The 20,327-nt window shown below is 37.0% G+C and overlaps 1 protein-coding gene across 1 annotated transcript in view; it reads left to right on the top strand.

The window, feature by feature from the left end:
* Positions 1 to 20,327, top strand: part of LOC149220552 (uncharacterized) — a 224,277-nt gene that overhangs the window by 78,717 nt on the left and 125,233 nt on the right. The window contains exon 3 of the mRNA XM_089384799.1: positions 9,262 to 9,360. Within this exon, the coding sequence (XP_089240925.1) occupies positions 9,262 to 9,360 (99 nt within the window). The remainder of the gene's footprint in view (positions 1 to 9,261; positions 9,361 to 20,327) is intronic.

Genomic DNA, 20,327 nt, shown 5'->3' with positions numbered 1-20,327 from the left:
AGGAAAAGGAGGAGCGATGGGGAGTTTCGACATAGGAAGGATAGCAGACAGGCAATGGATGAATAGGAGTTGCTTGTTTGCAGGCAGAGATACTTAATGGTTAAGTCAATGGCTTGGGATGAGAATTGCAACAGAATGGGGAAGTGATAAAGTGACAAGGCTGCGACAGAGGGGAATGACGGCTGCTGCGTGGAGGATGAGGACTGATTGGCTTTGTACAACAGCGTAGATAGGATGGAGCTGAGGGCTAGTGCGACGACTGCCACAGGATAGCACGCTGAGTGGAAGGATTGACGGAGGTCCAAGGTGCGGATTTGGTTTGCAGATCCGTGGGGCTGTGTGATTTTACACAGCATAAAAAATTTCGGAATTTTTGTCAGAATAAAATCCCAGGCAGCAAACAGATAACCTGAAAAAACCCCGCGATTCTTCAGAAAACCTTAAGAAAAATTTGAATCTTTTCGCTTCAAATTTCCTTGATGAAAACCCCATAAGCCATTTTCAGATCTGAAGTAAATATTCCTGCCAGGGCTGATCCTGAGGCCAGATCTTGCCCTCTAGGACCTAGATCTGGCTTCAAGATTGAATCTCACCTTCGAATCTGCAACCTGCAATGACGACAACAAACACCCAGAAGTAAAATGTGCGAAGAAACAAAACTGAAAACCCTAAAACCAGCTAAAAATTTACAATATTTACAGATTAATGATTCTAAGCAGCCAGATTTATCAATAATCCACAGAAATATTTTCATAATTTTAAACTTAATGTGAGATACTTCAGAAAACCCTTCTTGCATTCATAAGAAAAATTCAAATGATAAGCCCGGAATTAAAACTGGTTGGGCTCTTTCAGAAAACGCAATCCGGGAGTTGGCTGGTTCAGCCGAGAACTTCCCCTAATGCCCGGTAAACTCAAAACTAAGATTTCCTGCACAGCTTAAAATCAACCATTAACATAGAGGGAGAAAACAATAGTGAAATCCAGATCAAATGGAGATACCTGCCATTATATTTCAGAATCTAAACTATCATTCAAACCCTAGAGATCAGACAAGATACCTGTGCCTAAATCAATCTTCATCAAGCTATTATCAATCGATGAAAATAAAATTATGCAGAAAAATAAATCATCTTACAACACTTCCAGAAGGGTAACACCGACAAGATTTTCAACCCTAAAGTCTTTCTTTATTGCACAAAAAATGACTACAAGAGAGCTTTCTTTAGCACCGGACTCTCAGATCAAAAATCTTATCTTAAATAACCCCTAACACCCTATTTAAAGGAAAAATTCCCAATGGCTAGTTTGAGTGATTCATGTCAAACTAATATCGACCGTCGATAAGGATCAAAATCCCTTTTAATCTCATCCGTCGAATTTTTAAATGCATTTTAATATATTAAAAAATTAAAATTCTGCATTTATTTACTCAAAAATTTGACTTATTATTATTTTATTATTTTTTTAAATATATATATATATATATATTTTAGTTATTTTTAATTTTTTTAATTTTTTAATTTAATTTTTAATTTTTTATATATTTTTTATTGTTTTTTATTTTTTCAATTTTCAATTTTTATTTTTAAATGGATCCTCGAACTTAGCCTTTGGAAAAATCACCTAGGACCTAGGACTTAGGACTTAGGACCTATGAGGGGATTAAAACATTTCCTAACCCTCAAGACACTTTACATCATGAATTTTACAATTTTACATCTCAAGGGGGAAAACCCATTTGACATAGACCCTCATAGACCACCCAGTCTTGCGACACAAATATAATCTAGCAGATCAACACACTAGGATTCCTCTAAGATTCTAATGACAAAATTCATTCTGGCTTTGGGGTTAGGTTGAAGGAAAACTCTGCCGATCATGGATCGGTGAGACAAAAAACCTTCCGGAACGTAGATTATCACCAGAAATTGGGTCCACCTAGGCAATTTACATATATGACTCAGATCTGCTAAGATTATTTACAATTTACACATGCAGACTGGGTTTACAACATAACATGATCATGTCGACGATCACTGTCGAATGGCATAGACATATCGATCAAGCGCTATCCCTTTTGCGAAGAAAAGGGGGTGTACTGCTATGGGTAGTTGACACGTACTAGTCAACATCTGGCTCTACTTGGGGACACGTTGCTGCACTTTAGGAATGTGAGAATCCAGAATCTGCATCCACGCAACACACAACCAAAAATAAGTAGCGTCCATCCAAAAATCATCATATAACATTAAGCACATGAAAGATATAAGCTCTTCATTTATTAACTATCTAGTAACATGAAAAGTAAATCTAATCCTAAAACAGAAACGAAAATGCTGAAAAAACAAAGAGTAGGGTTAGAAATACAGAGGATGCCCCATGGCATCAGATGTGTTCAATATAGTGCATACTAAGCATTTGCCTGCTTTCAGGCAAATTTGTCGGCTGCTTCTTGGATGTGCGATGTCCAATTCTGCATATGGTAGGACTTTCTCCTATCCGAAAATCATGTTGCTCGCGACCGTCTGATGCATCAAATCTTCTTCTTGTTCTCTTTCTTTTGAGCTTTCTCTTCGTGGTAGGCTGTATCACTGATGACGTGGAGCTTTCTGCTTCAAAGCTCTCAGATGAAGTATGTAAGATATGCGTGACATGTCTTTCTTCATTCTGCATCTGCCCTATCAAGGATGATGGATCAATCTCACAGGTGCCATGAGTTATAACTTGATCTTCAATGACTGGTGGATTAACCGTGTGAGCATCAATCTGATTATTAATTTCCCTTTTATCTAGGTCACCTTCAATTATCCACTTTTCAGTGGAACAAAGGACCTCATAATATGATGGATCTTGCTGTAACAGATAAGGAGGCTCTTGATTTATTGACGTTCCCTGGTTTCTTTCATCCTCTGACTATTGTTGAAATTTCTGAACCTGTATTTTAATGGCATCTATCTAACTAGAGTGTTCAACCTTCATAGCACTGATTTCCCTGGCATGGTCTTCTTCCATATCTTTTATTACTTTATCGTTCTTTTCCTTTATGGTCATCAAACAATGCTGCATAGAGTTTATCTCTTCCTTATGATTTGCTTGCATGGTAACCAACTGATTATTATGATTGAATGTCATGATAGTCATTTCTTCATCCATAGTTAATAACTTGTTTTACATAGAATTAATTTCCCTATCCTGATTAGCTTTCATGGTCGTCATATTTTCCTCTAAGCCTGATAACTTGCTTTGTGCATGATCTCTATCTCCCTATTACGTTTTTCCAGGTGGGTGCATAAAGTTCTCACATCATTGGCGTAATTAGTTTGATTGATCTCCATATTTTTTACTAGCAGCATTAGTTCTTGTATAATTTGCTTCTGATCTTCCTTTTCATTGTCATTTGTCCCTGCTTTTCCACTATCATGGATTTGATCTGCAATGGTACAGGTGGATTGCACATTCTGATATGAAGAATTGTCTTGGAATCTTTCACCGACAGCTGGACCTTTTATAAGATTACTTTCATTCTGTTGCACAATTTTAGGGGCACAAGGCAAGCTATCTGGATCACCATATCTATCTTTAAAAGCATCGACAATGTCTTGTAAAGAAGTGAAAGAATCTTCAGGACAATTCTTAAACCAATTCAAAGCATCACCCTCTAAAGAAAGGACAAAAAGACGCATTTTGACATCTTCATGATTATACTGAGGGGTCCTACAATATATGATCATTATACGAGTAAACAAGCCTAGATGCTTTTTAACAACCACTAAATCACCACTTGAGAACAAAGGTAATTTAGAAATGGCCACTTCCGGAAAATCATGGAGATCATTAGTGAAATGACATGGTTTAAACGAATAATCCATGATGAATAACGAGGGACCAAATGGATGATAGAAAGAGATCTCTGCTCAAGAAAATCAAGAGATGAAAGAAGTGGAGTCGCCACTTGAACAATGAATCTAATTCTAGGATCCAAAAAGCAGCAAACAAGCTGATATAAGAGAGGCTTCTTGTCTGGGAAAAATAAAAGAAATAAAATGGAGTCGCCACCCAAACAAGAAACGAACTGAAGAGAAGTTGCTGATATGATGAAAGATAAGGTGATGAAAAGACCAAATGATGCCAAAAAATGTTGAATCTGCCAGCTCAAATGAGAGATGAGAAAGATGAAAGAATGATGAGAAATGAGAAGATGAATGTCGAATAAACCAAGGATAGAAAAACTCTATCCCCGACAATGACACCAAAAAATGTTGTCGTTGCCGGCTCATGTTGACCACTATGTGTCAACTGTCCCTAAGTCTAAACTTAGGGAAAATAAAATATTAATGTGAATTAATATAAAACTGTGTTAGAATGGTCCAAAAGTCATGGATCAAGCCAAATCTAATCTTAGCTGTTGATTAGGGACTTAATCTCGGTTGTTGATGTGTCCACAAGAAAAGTATAAGAGGAGGCTGGAGGGTCACTTGGAGAATACACTGAGGGAGACCAGTTAGTTCAATTTCTAGAGCGGGGTTAGTTGAAAAATTGAACCAATGGTCTGGTGAGTAGTCAGGAGGCAACAAGTACTGAGCAGAGAGGATGTGCCAGTGTACCTGTCTGGAGGATTAGGACCTCGTATAGGGAAACCAAACCCAAAATGGAGACCACTTATAATCCTTCATAAGATCTAATGTGTCCCCTAGCCTTCTAGCACAACAAGCCATCAAGGAAATAGAGTAAAAGAGCTTACAAACAATGGACAGTAGGTGGGGACTTCATAATGGCATGCCCTCCCACAGTGGACTTTGGCATGTGCTAATGTCTCCAAGCTCCAAATGGGGTTAATAAAGTATCCTATTAGGTGGTTTCTACTTCTAAAGGGGATAGTATGTCCAAGGTACATCCTTTAACGGTGGTGGCATGTGATAAAGAGATGAATGGAGTAGGGGATGAAAAGGGGCAGCCCTAGGCCACATGCTTGGATATAAGGGTAATAAAAGGGAAGCCCACACTTGGGTATATAATGTATAGGAGAGGGTGCAATCATAGTACATGAGGTGCCCCGACTTTGATTTTTCCACTCTTCTTTATATGCCTTTTGCTTTTTATGATTTTTTTCATTGATTGCTTGGGGCTCAAGAGATAAGAACATGATGTGTAAGATACAACAGTGGATACCCCCTTTAAGGTAGGGCAGTTCATTGCCTACTAGGGGTTGGGACAATCATGGGTTCCTGAATGATAAAGGAATCTCATCTAGGGCTTATAGGAACTTGGGTGATGGCCATGATGATGGGGTAGAGCTCATGTATTGGCTTTTGCCCATGTGCTAAATGTGTTTGTCCCAACCATCTTTTGCATTTTGTGGTACATCTTCCTGTTGAATGTGGCCAACTATGTTTTTACGTTTCTTTTTAGCTGCATCAATCTCCGGGGCATCTTTCCAGGCCCGACCCAAGGTGTGGGCAAGGGGAGGGCTAACCCTATGTGGACCCAGTTGGGAGAAATGATGAATGGGGTTATAATGAGTGGAAAGGGGGTAATATATATGGATGAGGGAGCAGGACCACGCAACCAAAATCAGGGTTTCCCATGTAGTACCATCCCTAAAGCCCAAGGGTTAGTAAAAGAGATCCCATGGGACTAGGGTCCAAGGTTAACATCCAAAAGAGGTCTAGGGGACAAGGGCACCGACCTAGCCCACTCTTTCTGTCGAATCCCTCCGTTGATTCATGCCCAAAAGTTTCCATGATAAAGAAACTATAAACTCAATTACCAAATGACAAGGCATACCTTGAGGTTTTGGAGGCCCACCTTCAAACATACGATCATCACAGATGGGTGAGAGATCACATGGCTGGCTCAGGTGGCAGAGAAATGGCAGGATGATCTAGTTGGTCGCTGCAAGGGGCTGCCGGTTGAAGACCATCTTGGAGAATTTTTTTCTCCTAGGGATATCACCCGCAAAATGGTGGGTAACACAACCTACTAAATATCCTAATAAGGTATGCCATTCTAAATTTTTGTAGACAACTATATTTTCATTAACTTCAATATAAATGAGTAATTCATTAGGTGGGTTTTCACTAACTCGTGAAGCACTTTGGGTTGAACTTTCATGGGGGCTTTGATGACATGGTAGTTACCAGCACTCCCTTCCTGAAAGTTAGCTAAAATGATGATCTCAAGGGTTAGGTTGGCTATTATATTCACCCGTGTGCCTAGGGTGGGCTAGGAGAGTCACAACCTCCAGCAATACTACAACTATGCTGTTCAAAGATTAGCAAATGTGAAGAGACAGGAATAAATTAGGCTAGAACAATAGGTAAGTTGTTGAATGCCAATCTTTGACAATCTGGACACAAGCAAGGCTATAATGTACAGGCCACAATTTGAGGAAAGCCTTTTGTAGCTCAATGAGGTCTTTCTAGATCCTATTGAACCTTTTTCTCTAAATAAAAAGAGTAAGCATGGCTTGTGAGGAATTTTAAGCTATGGATTAGGGAAGAGCAAAGATTGATTGCAGAAGATGACTCACATTGATTGAAGTGGCATTTTAGAAGAGCAATGATTCTTAGTTTGATGCTGGTGATTCATGGGAATTTTGAGATACAAAAGAGATTCAGCAAAAGATTGAGATGTAAACTTGGGATTCAACAACAGTAAAATGAAAATCATAAAGCCTAAGCTTGACCACTTAGGCTATGTATTTTTCTCCACAATTGAAGCGAATGAATAAAATTGCAGCAGAGAAAAATTCGTAGAGCATTATTTAATGAGGTAAGTTGATGATAGCTTGGGTGGTCATGGTAACTTAGTATTTGAATTGTAAGCAATTAGGAGACAACATTATCGAATTGGTCTGTTTCTTTTCTTGCTGTGGCATCCAACTCTCCATTTACTAACTCTAAGAAACCTCAAGGCATTCAATATAAGATGCAATGTAACTCATTGACCGAGCAGTTGCATCATGTGAAACAGATGACACAATCCTCTCAAGTATTGTGGTCTATTCAAGTAACCTACATAGTATAGGAGCTAAACATTGTTAAAGAACTTATTCTTACTCAGTATGCAGTAATTTCCTTGAAGTGATAACTTTTCTTTCCAAAATATAGGATGCCAAGGCAATGGAGATAGTTGTTCATCTCTAGGATGAGTTATGAGTTACTAGAGAATACTTGTGCCAAGATAAAACCAACTTGATTTCTTTGCATCCAACATGAGAGAACGTAAGCTGTAAGATTGAGTCCACAACCTAGCTCAAGAAATGAAGTGAATAATATTAATGTCGACCAGCGACCAAAACAAGTCATTGTGCTTCAAAAATGAAAGTAATAATAGCAAATAAAGAGTGGCTATGGCATTTTCTTCCTAAAAGATACAAAAGAAAAAAATATAATAACAAATAAAAGTGGGGTAAACACATAATGAGTAAACTATTTACTATGTCACAAGGTTCGTCGAACTTTAACCTCGAGGTTCGAAATAATGCGAATCTCAAAAATGTTTTGGGGTTCGACGAACCTCATAGCCATTGACCAAGTCCATAGATCAAAACTCATAACTTCATGTCACAACTCAGGCTTGTAATTTATCCCTGCAGTTTCCAAGTTTGTGATAGCATATTTTATGTTTATTGATGTTGATTTGTTACTATTTAATTCTATAATTCATTTTAAATTAATATGTGTATATATATAGACGGACCTAATAGCGAACCTCATCCAAACCTCATCAAAAAATTTGAACTCAAACCGAACCTAATAATTGTCGAACCTGAACTCGAACCTGAACCATGTGACATTGACTATCGATGATGCAATAAACTACACCACTAGAGAGGAATGCAAAGAAAAATCGCAATGCCACAACAGAGAGAGCAATTCAAGCAAACCACAAACAGAGAGATGCAGATAACATGCTCTTTAGTTGGTTTCTGAACTCAAGGGAAAGCTTTATTCCCATCAATCTTTGTGAAGATACCAAGTTACCAACACTAATACTGAAAATGTCATCTGGAGGGTTGTATGGGCTAAGAGGAGGTGGCCTGTCTAAATGAAGCAATCAAAAGCTTCGCATAGAATCTCATTGAAGTTCGTCTAAGGTTGACAATCTGCTTGAAGAGGGGAAGAATTTGGTAACATGCTCTTGTCCTCTAAAATATTGCTGGGATTGGGAGGAAATTGTAATCAAAAGTCTTTGGTTGAGTTTGCTAGAGGAGGACATAAGAAATCTCCTATCAACATCAAACTTCAAAGCATTTGTGCATGGTCATTATGGGAAGACAGAACCTGAATCCAGATTGTAGAAATCCTCAACAGCTGGTTCTAGGGCATTGCTGAGCTAGTCACCAAAAGAACTACAATGTTTATAACTTTATCCCACCTCATTCATATTGCGTACTGAGATTCAGCCTCACTCTCTGTAGATATTGCTTACTGAGATTCAGCCTCGCTTCTCTCTTTCGATTTAAGAATCCATTTGTTTAAGTTTTATTTCCAAAACTTTGAAATACCTTTAAGGTTGGCCTGATATTTAATTACTAAATTGAGCTTGTGAATAAAGACCCATCTCTGTTTCAACTCTCAAGTCTGCTTGCTCTTTTTTGTGTAACTCGTGTACAAGCAGTGCCTCAGTCTGTCACTTATCAATGCAGTCCCTAGGCCTTCACTCTCTTTCTCCTTGGCACCTCATCACTGTAGTTTTGATACCATATCATATTTATGGATGCAAAAACTTGGACAGAAATACACTCTGCAAATTAGAGAGAATAGGCACACCAATACATTATTCAAAATATGATCAATATGAATTTAAAACACATAAAGTCCCATAGGAAAGCTGGAAGAGAAAGAGTCTACTGGGAAATGAAACACCATAATTCATGTTGACTTATTTTTTACTTACTCTAGAACTATGTATTATGTACAAATTACAATAGCCATTAAATGAATAAATACAACAACAAAGCATCCTATAGGATTTTTCTTGTTTATATTTGAATTCTTGTAAGCCTAATGGCAATTCTTAGTATCCAGTGCTTGTGCTGGACCTTGTGTCCATAGAAGAGAGATTAAGGTGTTAAAAAAAGCATTATTATTTTGATTATTGAATCGAAACAAGTGATGTATCGAGGATATCTTGCAATTAATTATAAATGGCAATGACAAATGATTCTGGCTTTTAGTCTCCTCTTAAGGCAATAATTTTGTTTTTGACTTCCTTTATATCTTCCTTATTTATTATTTTCTACTTTCTATGCAGCACTTTGGTTTGGAGATCATTTCAAAGGAGATTGGTCGAGATCCAGGGCATCCAGATGTGGAGCGTTTGTATTTGGCTGTGTATAAGAGTTTTGTGGAGGTAGCATCATATTCTTTTACATTTTAATGGAGATATTTTTCTTCTGGGATAATGTTGGATCAATCAATGGAGATTTTAACTACTTCATCTGAATTATTGTAATAATATAGGCTGGTTTAAAAATAGTCTTAAAAAATGAATGCAACTTTCATTGGGAAATATTGTGCAGGAATAATTTTATTCTATGCCTTGAGAAATTTCATGTGTTGCAAAGTTTACTTATTTTTTTCTGTCAGCTTTAGTGACACTAATGTGAAAAATTGGTTACTCAATTCCTAGTGCAACAACTGATGTTAATTCTTCTAATTGTTAATTCGATTAAACAATTTACTTGCTGTGTGCTACGACAAATATCGAATTAAATACACTGCAGCCTACACAAATAAAAATTGTGGAAACTAAATACAACACATGAGAGAAATAATCATCACACACATCTACACAATTATTTTTGGACAAATGTCCCCGGAAAAACCCAGTGTGGGAAAACCGGTGCAGCAACTGAGGGTTTGTATTATTAAGCAGTAGTAATTTGAGTACAAATCTATGGATGCTTCAGAACTAGCAATCCATGCAGAGAAAATAACTGACAAACGTCTAGTGAGAAAATTCTCACTTCCATTGGTGATCCGACACTGACCTTAGCTTGAGATGAGTTGCCCCTTGCTGCCTCTGTGTCAGCCTAGGGACCAACATCTCTCTCTCCTGTTGCTCTGGGAAATCGATCTTTTGGCTCTCCAGGCTCCCACTCCAGCTCCTGCCTCTGAAACTTGACTTCTCCTCAACAAATACGGATCTCCCTCTGAAGCTCTGCGTTGCCTCTCTGCACTGCGTCAGACTCTCTGTGGAGTACATTGTCTCTTTGCTATGCACTCCCCAGATTTGGAAAAACTTCATCCAGTCTACTATTCCAGCCCCTCTCTCACTACAAGAAATCTCCTTGATCGATTCTCTAGCAACTATTGTTCTGCCCTCTCTGAGAAATTCGATCTCTTGATCTCTCCCAATGTGTTTTCCAAATGCCCATCAAGCCTCCTCTTATAATCATTCAGTTGAGAACCAACGACCCATATTAGATTCTAATCAATGGCTCAGATCATTTTGGCTTGATCCTCGTCTTCTTCTAGAAGTTTCACCCACAGTTTGATTAATACCCTTTAATTATTTTAATTTCCTAAGTTTAGACTTAGGCACTCATTAAAAATAATTAATTATTTTAATAAAATCGTCTCCAGGTGGAATTTTCCAAAACTATTTCTGCGTATTGTGGAATACATGTGTCCAAGCCTTCCTGCAAATTTTGAGGCTTAGAGCACATCTGATGCTACTAGAAATCAACACTCCCTCTTAGCGAAGAATGTGCTCTAGTAATGCAACTTGCTAAAGCATCACTCTGACTTTGAAACATATCCCTTTGTGTTGCTGATGTCTGACATCACTGCCGACCAACTACTGCGCAAACGCTGCATCTATACTATTGCTGACCTTATCATTGCCAACGCTGCATCTGTAATGCAACCCTCATAAGTTTTGCATCTGTGCTGTTGCTAGTACTGCCACTGCCAACACTGCAACCTTCTCCAATTGTTGCTGCTGCTACTGCATCAACAACAGAAAAGCATCCAAAATTACTAAATAGGTGTTCAACATGATGCATCTGTTGCTGGAGTTCTGACTGCTGCTAGCCTTTGCGTTGACCCTTTGAAGCCTTTGCGTTGCTGTTGACTCTGCTGTGCCAATTGCACTGCTGCCAACTCTGCTATGCGCAGCTCAGTCTCTGGCGCTCCTAGCCACTATAGTTCTAGGTCACCCCACCTCTCCCCTGTAGGTATTTGGTCAACCATGGCAAACTCCTCCTCCTCGATCTTTGCAGATGTAGCCTTGGATCATGCTTCTCGTCCTTGTCCTTCTTCTTGAGAGGACACTGTGTAGCATAGTGACCAAGTTCACCACACCGAAAGCACTTGATCTTCGAAACATCTTTCTTCTTCTTCCGCTACTCCTTCTGCCCTTTAGATGCAAGGGTTTTATTCTCTTCCTCCTCCTTTGGCTTTGTCCCACTGCTGCTGCTGCTACTATCAAGTAATATACATCGACTCTAGTACAATGATGTGTGGTTTAATGGTAAGTCTACTTGGGCGAAGCTCAAGAGACCGCAGTTCAAATCTCATTGGGTACAGTGTCCTGCTGTGGTGGCGGCTCAAGGATTAGATTCCCCATGATCGTCTTGACAGCTACGTGAGTCTCGGCTCTTGCCAAAATCATAGGAACTTAGTATATCCGACTTGCAGGTTGTTGGATGTACTCTTGGTGTTATAGAGGCAGCTACGAGGATTGATCCCGAGTCTCCCATAGATTAGGCTTGGCAGTTACCGACTCACCATGTGTTAAAAAAAAAATATACATCGACTCTAGACACTAAGATGTGTTAGGGGCTCAACCTTCAAACTGTCACCCCGGCTTTGGGGTAAAAAGTGAGTGAAAAAACCCAAAAAATTATCCGCCTTTGAAAAAGAAGGGATAATTAACCAGATAAAAAAAACACTCTAAGGTGTACTCGTTTGCTGATCGAGTCCCAACATCCTAGGCCTGTTACAGACTCAAAAACTCATAATTACTAGTATCACTTATTACAATTCCCCGTAGGGTGTGGAATCTGGGTACAAGAAAGATGATGAGAAGATAGAAATAGAGTTTAAAAACTCTGTTGACTAATGATATATGATGGCACAACTGTCCTCTGGATCATCCATGGGCTGCCCTCTTAGAGGCATTTTTACCTGCTTTAAGCGCTAATAAAAGATAAAAAAATTTGTTGGAGGGAGTTTGGGATTTTTCCCATGGCATCCCCCTTCTTCATTTAAAGAAGAGATTCTTGTGGGTGGCCTAATCTTTCTTTTAGTTTTTCTTAGCTTTCTAGCTTTTAAATTTCATAATTGTGCATGCTTAAAATCAACACGTTTCACTCTACATGCAAATTTTTACTAATCTTGTATTTAAATTCGCACATGCATACGCTCTCAAGCTTCGCAAACTATTACTCTTTGAAGCATTTGCATGAAGAATTAGTTTAATTTGGGGAATTAACACAATTTGCACTTCATCTAGGCATTTTAATATAGGAAGGCCCCAAGCCTCACTAAAACTTACTTCCAACTTAAGTTGGTTGAATAAACTTTTAGGGACCCTCTACCTCTATTGACTCCTCATTGTGAGATCCAAATATTTGGGCGAGGATGAGGTCTGAGGACTAGAGTTCAATTGTAACTTTGCCTTAGCACTAATTAATAAAATGAACCAAGAACAACATTCCATCACATTTGCTTTGGTTTAAAGTCTCACATGCAAATCTTATTTCAAGAGGCACTTTGGATGCAAGCATTGTAATCTCTTTTAATTTTGCAACAAGTTTAATTTTCTTGTACTTGGAAATTGACTCATCTTTTGGTTTAATTGCATATTGTCATGAATGGTTGATTTCACTTTCAAGTACTATTATTTTGGGTTGCAAACTTAATTGCATGTTGTCATCTTGGTCTAACATTTGAGTTCTTTTTGTATCCTTTTGAGCAAGATAGTTTCCATGCTTTGATTTGTAGACTTATTCATCTTGAAAGCATTTATAATATCTTGTGCTAACAATTTATTGTTTCACTTTTCAGGGTTATTTTGGCTTTCCATTTGAAAGCATTTCACTTCATTTTAAGCAAAATACAATTTCATTTCTTAAAGAGAAAATACTTGGAAGACACTGGTTGTTTATGTATTTCATGCTTATCTTATGATGGTTATTGCTCATATTAGTTTTTGCTTATAAATCTTAAAGAGATAATCTATTTAACTCTAACAATTCTCCTAGAAACTCACATCTTTTTTTAACTTAACTTTTCATTAGGGACCACCCCCCTTAGCTAACCTAGGAGATAGCTCAAATGGAGAGAGTCGGGATTAGTTTGACAACCCCTTCTCTGAGTTCCCTACCACCAACCACACCTTGTGGGGTTGAAGGCTTTTCTCACTAACTTGTAGGTAGGTGTAGGCGGTAGGGTCAACAGGAGCAATTGACAGGGTCACATAAAGTTTGTTTAAATCAAAGTTATCAAACTCAGGCTAGGCAGAGATTTTGCTGCCCTGGGACTTGTCACTTAGCAAGATTCAGTGATTCGTGAAAGCTTGGTTCAAAACTTGGTAAATATGAAAAAAACTCAAAAAGTAGTAAATATTGTGCACAAAATTATATTAATGACATTTTTAATACACAGAAGTTATAAAACAACAGTCTATGTACAAATTCATAAGATCATCTCATAAAATATACGATAATCTAAGTCACATGACGTGAGGACACGAGACACGAACAACATGTAAATACGAGTATTCGACACAAGACGCAGCGGCCCCGGAAACAGGACACGAGAGACACGTTTTATATATATATATTAAAAAATACTGAAATATAGTGCTTGATCCATATAGATATGAATCATGATGATATCTATTTAGTATTTAGTATACACTATTTACTATTTAGTAATTTACTAGTTAGTTTATTAATTTACTACATCAATGATGTTCATTGTTCATGTTATAATTTTTGTTATTAACTTCAAACAAGTTTGATCATGTTCAAACTTCACATAAATTTATGAACTATAAATTTATATGTGTTCAAACTTCATTGTTGACCAGAGTGTTAATCGAGCTTTCCCTCCCTTTAGACCTCGAAGGTGTAGTGAGCAATGAGCACATGACAGGCAACTAGGATTTTTATTTCAACAGACAATCTATATGTGGTCACTCGTGTATAATTAAGTTAAGTTTCGTAGGCTATAACACAACTTACAAGAAATTTAAGTGCTCCAAACTCAGCGAAGCATGTGAACGCTCGTCTCCTACATCTCCAGGTCTAGGTCGATGTGAAGTTGTGAGCATTGCGCTCGAATCTGATGGAATTCCTCACATTGCACAACAAATTGGATTCCAACGACGAGCAAACTCAACTTCGGTGGCGAACAATGACAAAAAAAACCCAAAAATAAACCATGTTGCAGGTTTTAAATGTCACTTTTCATGGGACACGTGTCCTAAGAACCAAAAACGTTAGGGCATGTTTTCAACACGTCCAAAACAAGTGTCTCGATTGGAGGACACGAAGAAAAACATTTTCGACACGTTTTAGGGCGGTTTTCATGTCCGACACGTGAAATACGGGACACGAGACCCTGAGGGATGTGTCCTGTGACTTAGACGAGAATATAACATTTGACACTTGATATTTGCTTACAAAACAATAAATTTTCCTCCAAAACTTGTTTGATCCATCAAATTTCTGCTTGAGTCTTTGTGTGCATATTGAGTCAAACATGGGAGTTTGGCTTCCAAACTCATGATTATTGGTGAGTGGGATGAGTGTGTTGAGTCCTGAGTCACAGCGCAAGTATGAGTTGAGTATGAGGCTTTAGCCAGACCTGGAAAGACTTTGTGGGGACTTGTGACCCCCCATGAGTCAAACTTCCATAGTCTAGATGTGAAATCCCTTCTTAGAGAGCCATTTACCTAAGTAATGTGGGTGGAAGCCGACCTGACCTCTTGATGTTGGGAAAGTCCATATTGACCTAGCTGCAAGTTTTGTCTTTTATTCTCTCTTGAGCTTATTGGAGACGATTTGCCATGCATGCAATTCCTATGTAGAAGATTAGAACCATATAACTTCAAATCATGGAAGTTTGACTCGTGGAAGACTCGTGAGTCCCCATGATTCTTCTTGAGTTTGAGTTGAATCAAGTATTCAACTCATTCTTAGCCTGAGATTCTGGACCAATGTTATTAGAATTGAACTAGAAAACCCTCTGAATTGGGAATCAGTCGAAACTGGACTGGAACTAGTAAAATAACCAGACCAAAAAACCGGTTGATAAAAAACACATAAAATATTCAAATTTTAAAGAAAAACATATATATTCATGTGTATCTATATGAATCTGAACCATTTTCACACAAATAAGCAAAATTTTTCATTTATATAGCATGTATCCGTGCACATAACCAAAATAGCATCAAGTGCAATCCATCTCTGAAACAAAAATACATCAACAATTAAGCTTTAGATGACCTTTAGCATCCAAAAAAAATCATGCTACAAGAAATACTTGCATATCATCAAAATCGTTGCCTATATTGGGATCTTCGTCTTCAATATCACTCTCCAAGCATTAAAGTAAGATAGAAAAGACGAAGCATGTCAAGTTAATATTTTGTTTGAGGGATGGGTACATTTTTAGTAGGGTCATGATAAAGGAGTTTGATAACCATGCCACAAACATCAAGGTACATAGAGGGCTTGGTGCCCTTGATTAACTACTAGTTGCATACCCTCATACATGACAAAGTCCAATGGAAATGTTGCAATCCACCCAATCCTGATTGCCTGAAAAACTGTTAAGTTTGTTGGATTTTGAGTGAGATCTAAATTTTGGTTTCTCCATATGAAATCCAATGAGGTTGAAACTACTCTCAAACATCCCAAGTCATTTCATGTTAATGTTAAAAATTTAAGTAAAATGATGAAAATGAAAGATAAAGGAGAATGTCACTTTTACCTTAAGAATTTAAGATTATCATCAATTGCATAACAATACTAGGGCCATAGGCTTGAATATTAGGCTGCCACCTATTGAAGAATGTAACTAGTGTCGGTCTTCATAATTGTTGTGTATTTGTCAAAAGAGAGAAATTTTTTGTAAAAAGAAAATTTTTATTAAGCACGTGTTTCATTCTTTGTTTATTTTATCTCTAGGTCATAGCCTCCATTGAAGGCTTCTAGGTTTTGTCTTGAGTCATAAGAGTCATTGCCACATTTATTAGACCCTTCTTGGGCTTTTGTATCATGTAAATAAATTTATTTTGAGTAAAAAACAATCATTTTATTCCTCCTCACCAAGTCGGACTTGCCCTTGAGAAGTCGACCCAGTTGAAGGGAATTCGACCCTATGGAAGCAGTATAAATAGATATAGTTTGACTCATTTGGAGGAGCACTTAAACAAGTTTGATCTGCAATAGAAAGAGGCAAGAAGAAGAGCGAAGTGAAGGAGAAGATGACCTAATCCAAGGAGAAAGCAAAATTGAAGTTTGGAGCATCTCTCTCTCTCACATGTGTGAGATTTCTAGGGTTTCTAGGCAAGTTGCAGGGCTGAAATTTCTGCAGTAACTATAGGTCCAAAATTGTGTTGCTTGGGGGCCAAAATTTTGGATTGAAACAATATTTGAGGCGCTGACACTTGATGACTTTGGTAGAGTTTTCCTACTTGAAGGAAGGGCTGACTTGGTGATTGGAGGAGAACTTTGTCTAGGTCAAAAGGGTCTTGGATTGTCTCATTTGATTTGAATCTACTAGTGGAAGAGTTTGAATGGGTTTTCCCCTTCATAGGGGTTTTGCCCTAGCTGAGTGCCTACATCACATGTTCGTCTTGTATGGTTGTGATCTTCATGTTTTTGGCATTTATTTGATGATAAGAACACTAATATAATCAACAAAAAAAATATATTATATCACAGGTAAATGTCATGTAAGAAAAATCAAGAATAAGTTGTCCTAATGCTGCCCTAATGGATTTCTCAACATGATATTAGAACTAAGGTCAATAGAATAAAGCAGTTAGAAGATCAATTTTATGCCAAGAATAAAGGATTTTCAAATGTACCTTTGAAGGTCAAATCATCTAGAAGAGAACCAAATTTATATATCATTCTTCTGGGCATGACTATAAAGTTTTACCTTTGTAATTAGGGCTGCAATCTAGATCTCAAAAGTAAGACGAACTCGTGAAGCATTTCTTAGGGATCTGAGAAGGCTAATCCATAAGCTTCAACCAAGCCGAAGTCTTTGTAGGATAGAGCGAAGGTCTGTACATGAAAAATGGGGTCTAAATTTACCAATGAAATCCGAATTGTAAAGTTCTGTAAGAATGATTGAATTTTGAGTTAAGGAGGATTAATGGTAGTCCTACTTGAGGACCAATATCGAATCTCAAAAGCATATATTCAAGCCTTGTTTGCTAGATAAGAAAGGCATCTTATTTTGGGTACCTATATATAATCCATACTCCATCAGTGAAAGAAAAAGGCCGATCTAGAAGAATCACATTTCTTGACATAATAAGCCCTGTTTTGAGAATCAATCTTGCAACGTTTAAAAGGATCAAGTCCTACATTCCTTGTAGGTATCTAACGAAGTAAAATAAGACCTTTGATGTCGAGAAAGCAAAAGAAAGTAGTCTATATTGGTGTAAGGTGTAGTCTATTTAAACTCCTGTAGCAACTCATTCTTGGAAGCTTCTACTACAAGAGAAAGCAAACCAACTTGAAGTATTAATATTATTCTCTGTGTTTTCTTTTTCATCTAACAAGATGCTTTTAGTTTGCAAGAACGAACAACAAGCTCTATGGAACATCAAAGACAAAAGGTATGTAATCTTGAGGTATGTATATCATGTTTATTAAAAGAATCTGGCATGAAATGTTTAGTTGCTTGGGATTGCAAGTTCTCATTGTGTTAAAGGTTATTAATATCTAGGATTGTAAACCCTTGATAACATATATATGAAAATCTTTTTTGTTTGTTCCCTATCTCATAATGCCTAGGGCTTGTAAGCAGTACAAGGTATATGACAATCCCTTGCAAAACAAGAATTGAATGATGTTTAGTTTTCTTGACATATTACTCTTTAGACCTAGTAAGGGTTTGTACTTAAGATCCCTTGGAATCCATTCTCCAAAAAGGATAATGAAAAACCCCAAATAATCATCACACTATTGTACTTGTATATTTTGGTTGTGCTTGTCAATATTGCAAATAGACTTGCTGATCTTAAGAATGGAGACTTGGTAAATCGAGTTGAATCCTTGGACACTGTAATATAAGTGGACTCATATGGCAATGAACCATGAAGAAGCTAAGAGGGAGCCATTCAATTAAAAATCCTACAGGGTTTGTAAAAGGAGCAACTCAAGGTATGTTTAAGACCACAAGATTTGTAGCTAATCTTCTTCATTAAAAGGTACGATCATTTTGAAATTTGCTTTGTATTACTAACTTTTTCATGTCTAGGGTGTGCTATAGAATCATTAAGATTCTATATTGTTAGAGTGATTAATCTCTAGATTGAATCTACCCTTATTATACTATTTATCTTTTGTTTACTTTGGTAAAACCCTAACCTTTAGGGTCCATAGTAAAACCCTAACTTTTTGATGGTTAGGGTATGTTGATAATAACGATGAAACCCTAGTTTACTTAGGGTTTGTTGATAAAGTCTAGAAGATATAATGATATCCTATTGTCTTGATGTTTAGGAATGTTATGGTAAAACCCTAGCCTTTTATTTAGTGTTTATTATTAACGTCTAGGATATATGATGAAACACTAGATTTTTAGTGTTTGTTAAATTTAGGTTTATAACGAAACCCTTGAAACAATTAATGAAAGATCCTAGGAATGAAATCCTAAATGTATGTGCTTCGATTTGATTGAAACCTTGGCTTGGTCAAGTTGTTGTATATCTAACGTTAAAATTTTGTATCTAGGGTTTACGATAAAACCCTAGTAGAGTTTGATATAAAATTCTAGAACCCTAGATATAGAAATGCTTTCATACTAACTTGATATAGTTGGTAACATCTAAGGCTTTAGTCTTAAAGATGGAATCTAGGGTTTGTACTTAAGATTCCTTGGAATCCATTTTCCAAAAAGCATAATGAAAAATCTCAAATAATCATCACACTATTGTACTTGTATATTTTGGTTGTGCTTGTCATATTGGAGATAGACTTGCCGATCTTAAGAATGGAGACTTGGTAAATCAAGTTGAATCCTTGGACACTGTAATATAAGTGGACTCATATAGCAATGAACCATGAAGAAGCTAAGAGGGAGCCATTCAATTAAAAATCCTACAGGGTTTGTAAAAGGAGCAACTCAAGGTATGTTTAAGACCACAAGATTTGTAGCTAATCTTCTTCATTAAAAGGTACGATCATTTTGAAATTTGCTTTGTATTACTAACTTTTTCATGTCTAGGGTGTGCTATAGAATCATTAAGATTCTATATTGTTCTGGTGATTAATCTCTAGATTGAATCTACCCTTATTATACTATTTATCTTTTGTTTACTTTGGTAAAACCCTAACCTTTAGGGTCCACAGTAAAACCCTAACTTTTTGATGGTTAATGTATGTTGATAATAACGATGAAACCCTAGTTTACTTAGGGTGTGTTGATAAAGTCTAGAACATATAATGATATCCTATTGTCTTGATGTTTAGGAATGTTATGGTAAAACCCTAGCCTTTTATTTAGTGTTTATTATTAATGTCTAGGATATATGACGAAACACTAGATTTTTAGTGTTTGTTAAATTCAGGTTTATAATGAAACCCTTGAAACAATTAATGAAAGATCCTAGGAATGAAATCCTAAATGTATGTGCTTCGATTTGATTGAAACTAAACCCTAGTAGAGTTTCATATAAAATTCTAGAACCCTAGATATAGAAATGCTTTCGTACTAACTCGATATAGTTGCTAACATCTAAGGCTTTAGTCTTAAAGATGGAATCTAGGGTTTGTGACAAAAACCCTAGCATAGATGGATGTAAAAGTCTAGGGTATGAAAGATGTAACCCCTTGTTGATTATGGACCTAACTAGGTTTAGGTTTTGGATATCTAAAATTTGATTATTTTGATGCTCCCATTATAATAACATGCTAACCCTATTTTGGTAAAACTAACTTCATGCTTCTTGATGAGTCCCATCAATAGGTACATTTTGAAGATCATTATGCCATCCTCCAGCCTTAAAACTATCCTTCTCTTACATTAATTCACATTTTTTGTTATATTATGCTTAGTAAGAGGAGTAAAAGGTGTTTGTCATAGTATGTGGCCTAATGTGGTTTAATTGTAGGAAAA

The sequence above is a fragment of the Pinus tabuliformis genome, chromosome Q (assembly GCF_031772625.1).
Source record: "Pinus tabuliformis cultivar Carrire ecotype Pingquan chromosome Q, CPIR1, whole genome shotgun sequence".
Classification (NCBI taxonomy): Eukaryota; Viridiplantae; Streptophyta; class Pinopsida; order Pinales; family Pinaceae; genus Pinus; species Pinus tabuliformis.
This window is presented reverse-complemented; position numbering and strand designations above follow the sequence as displayed.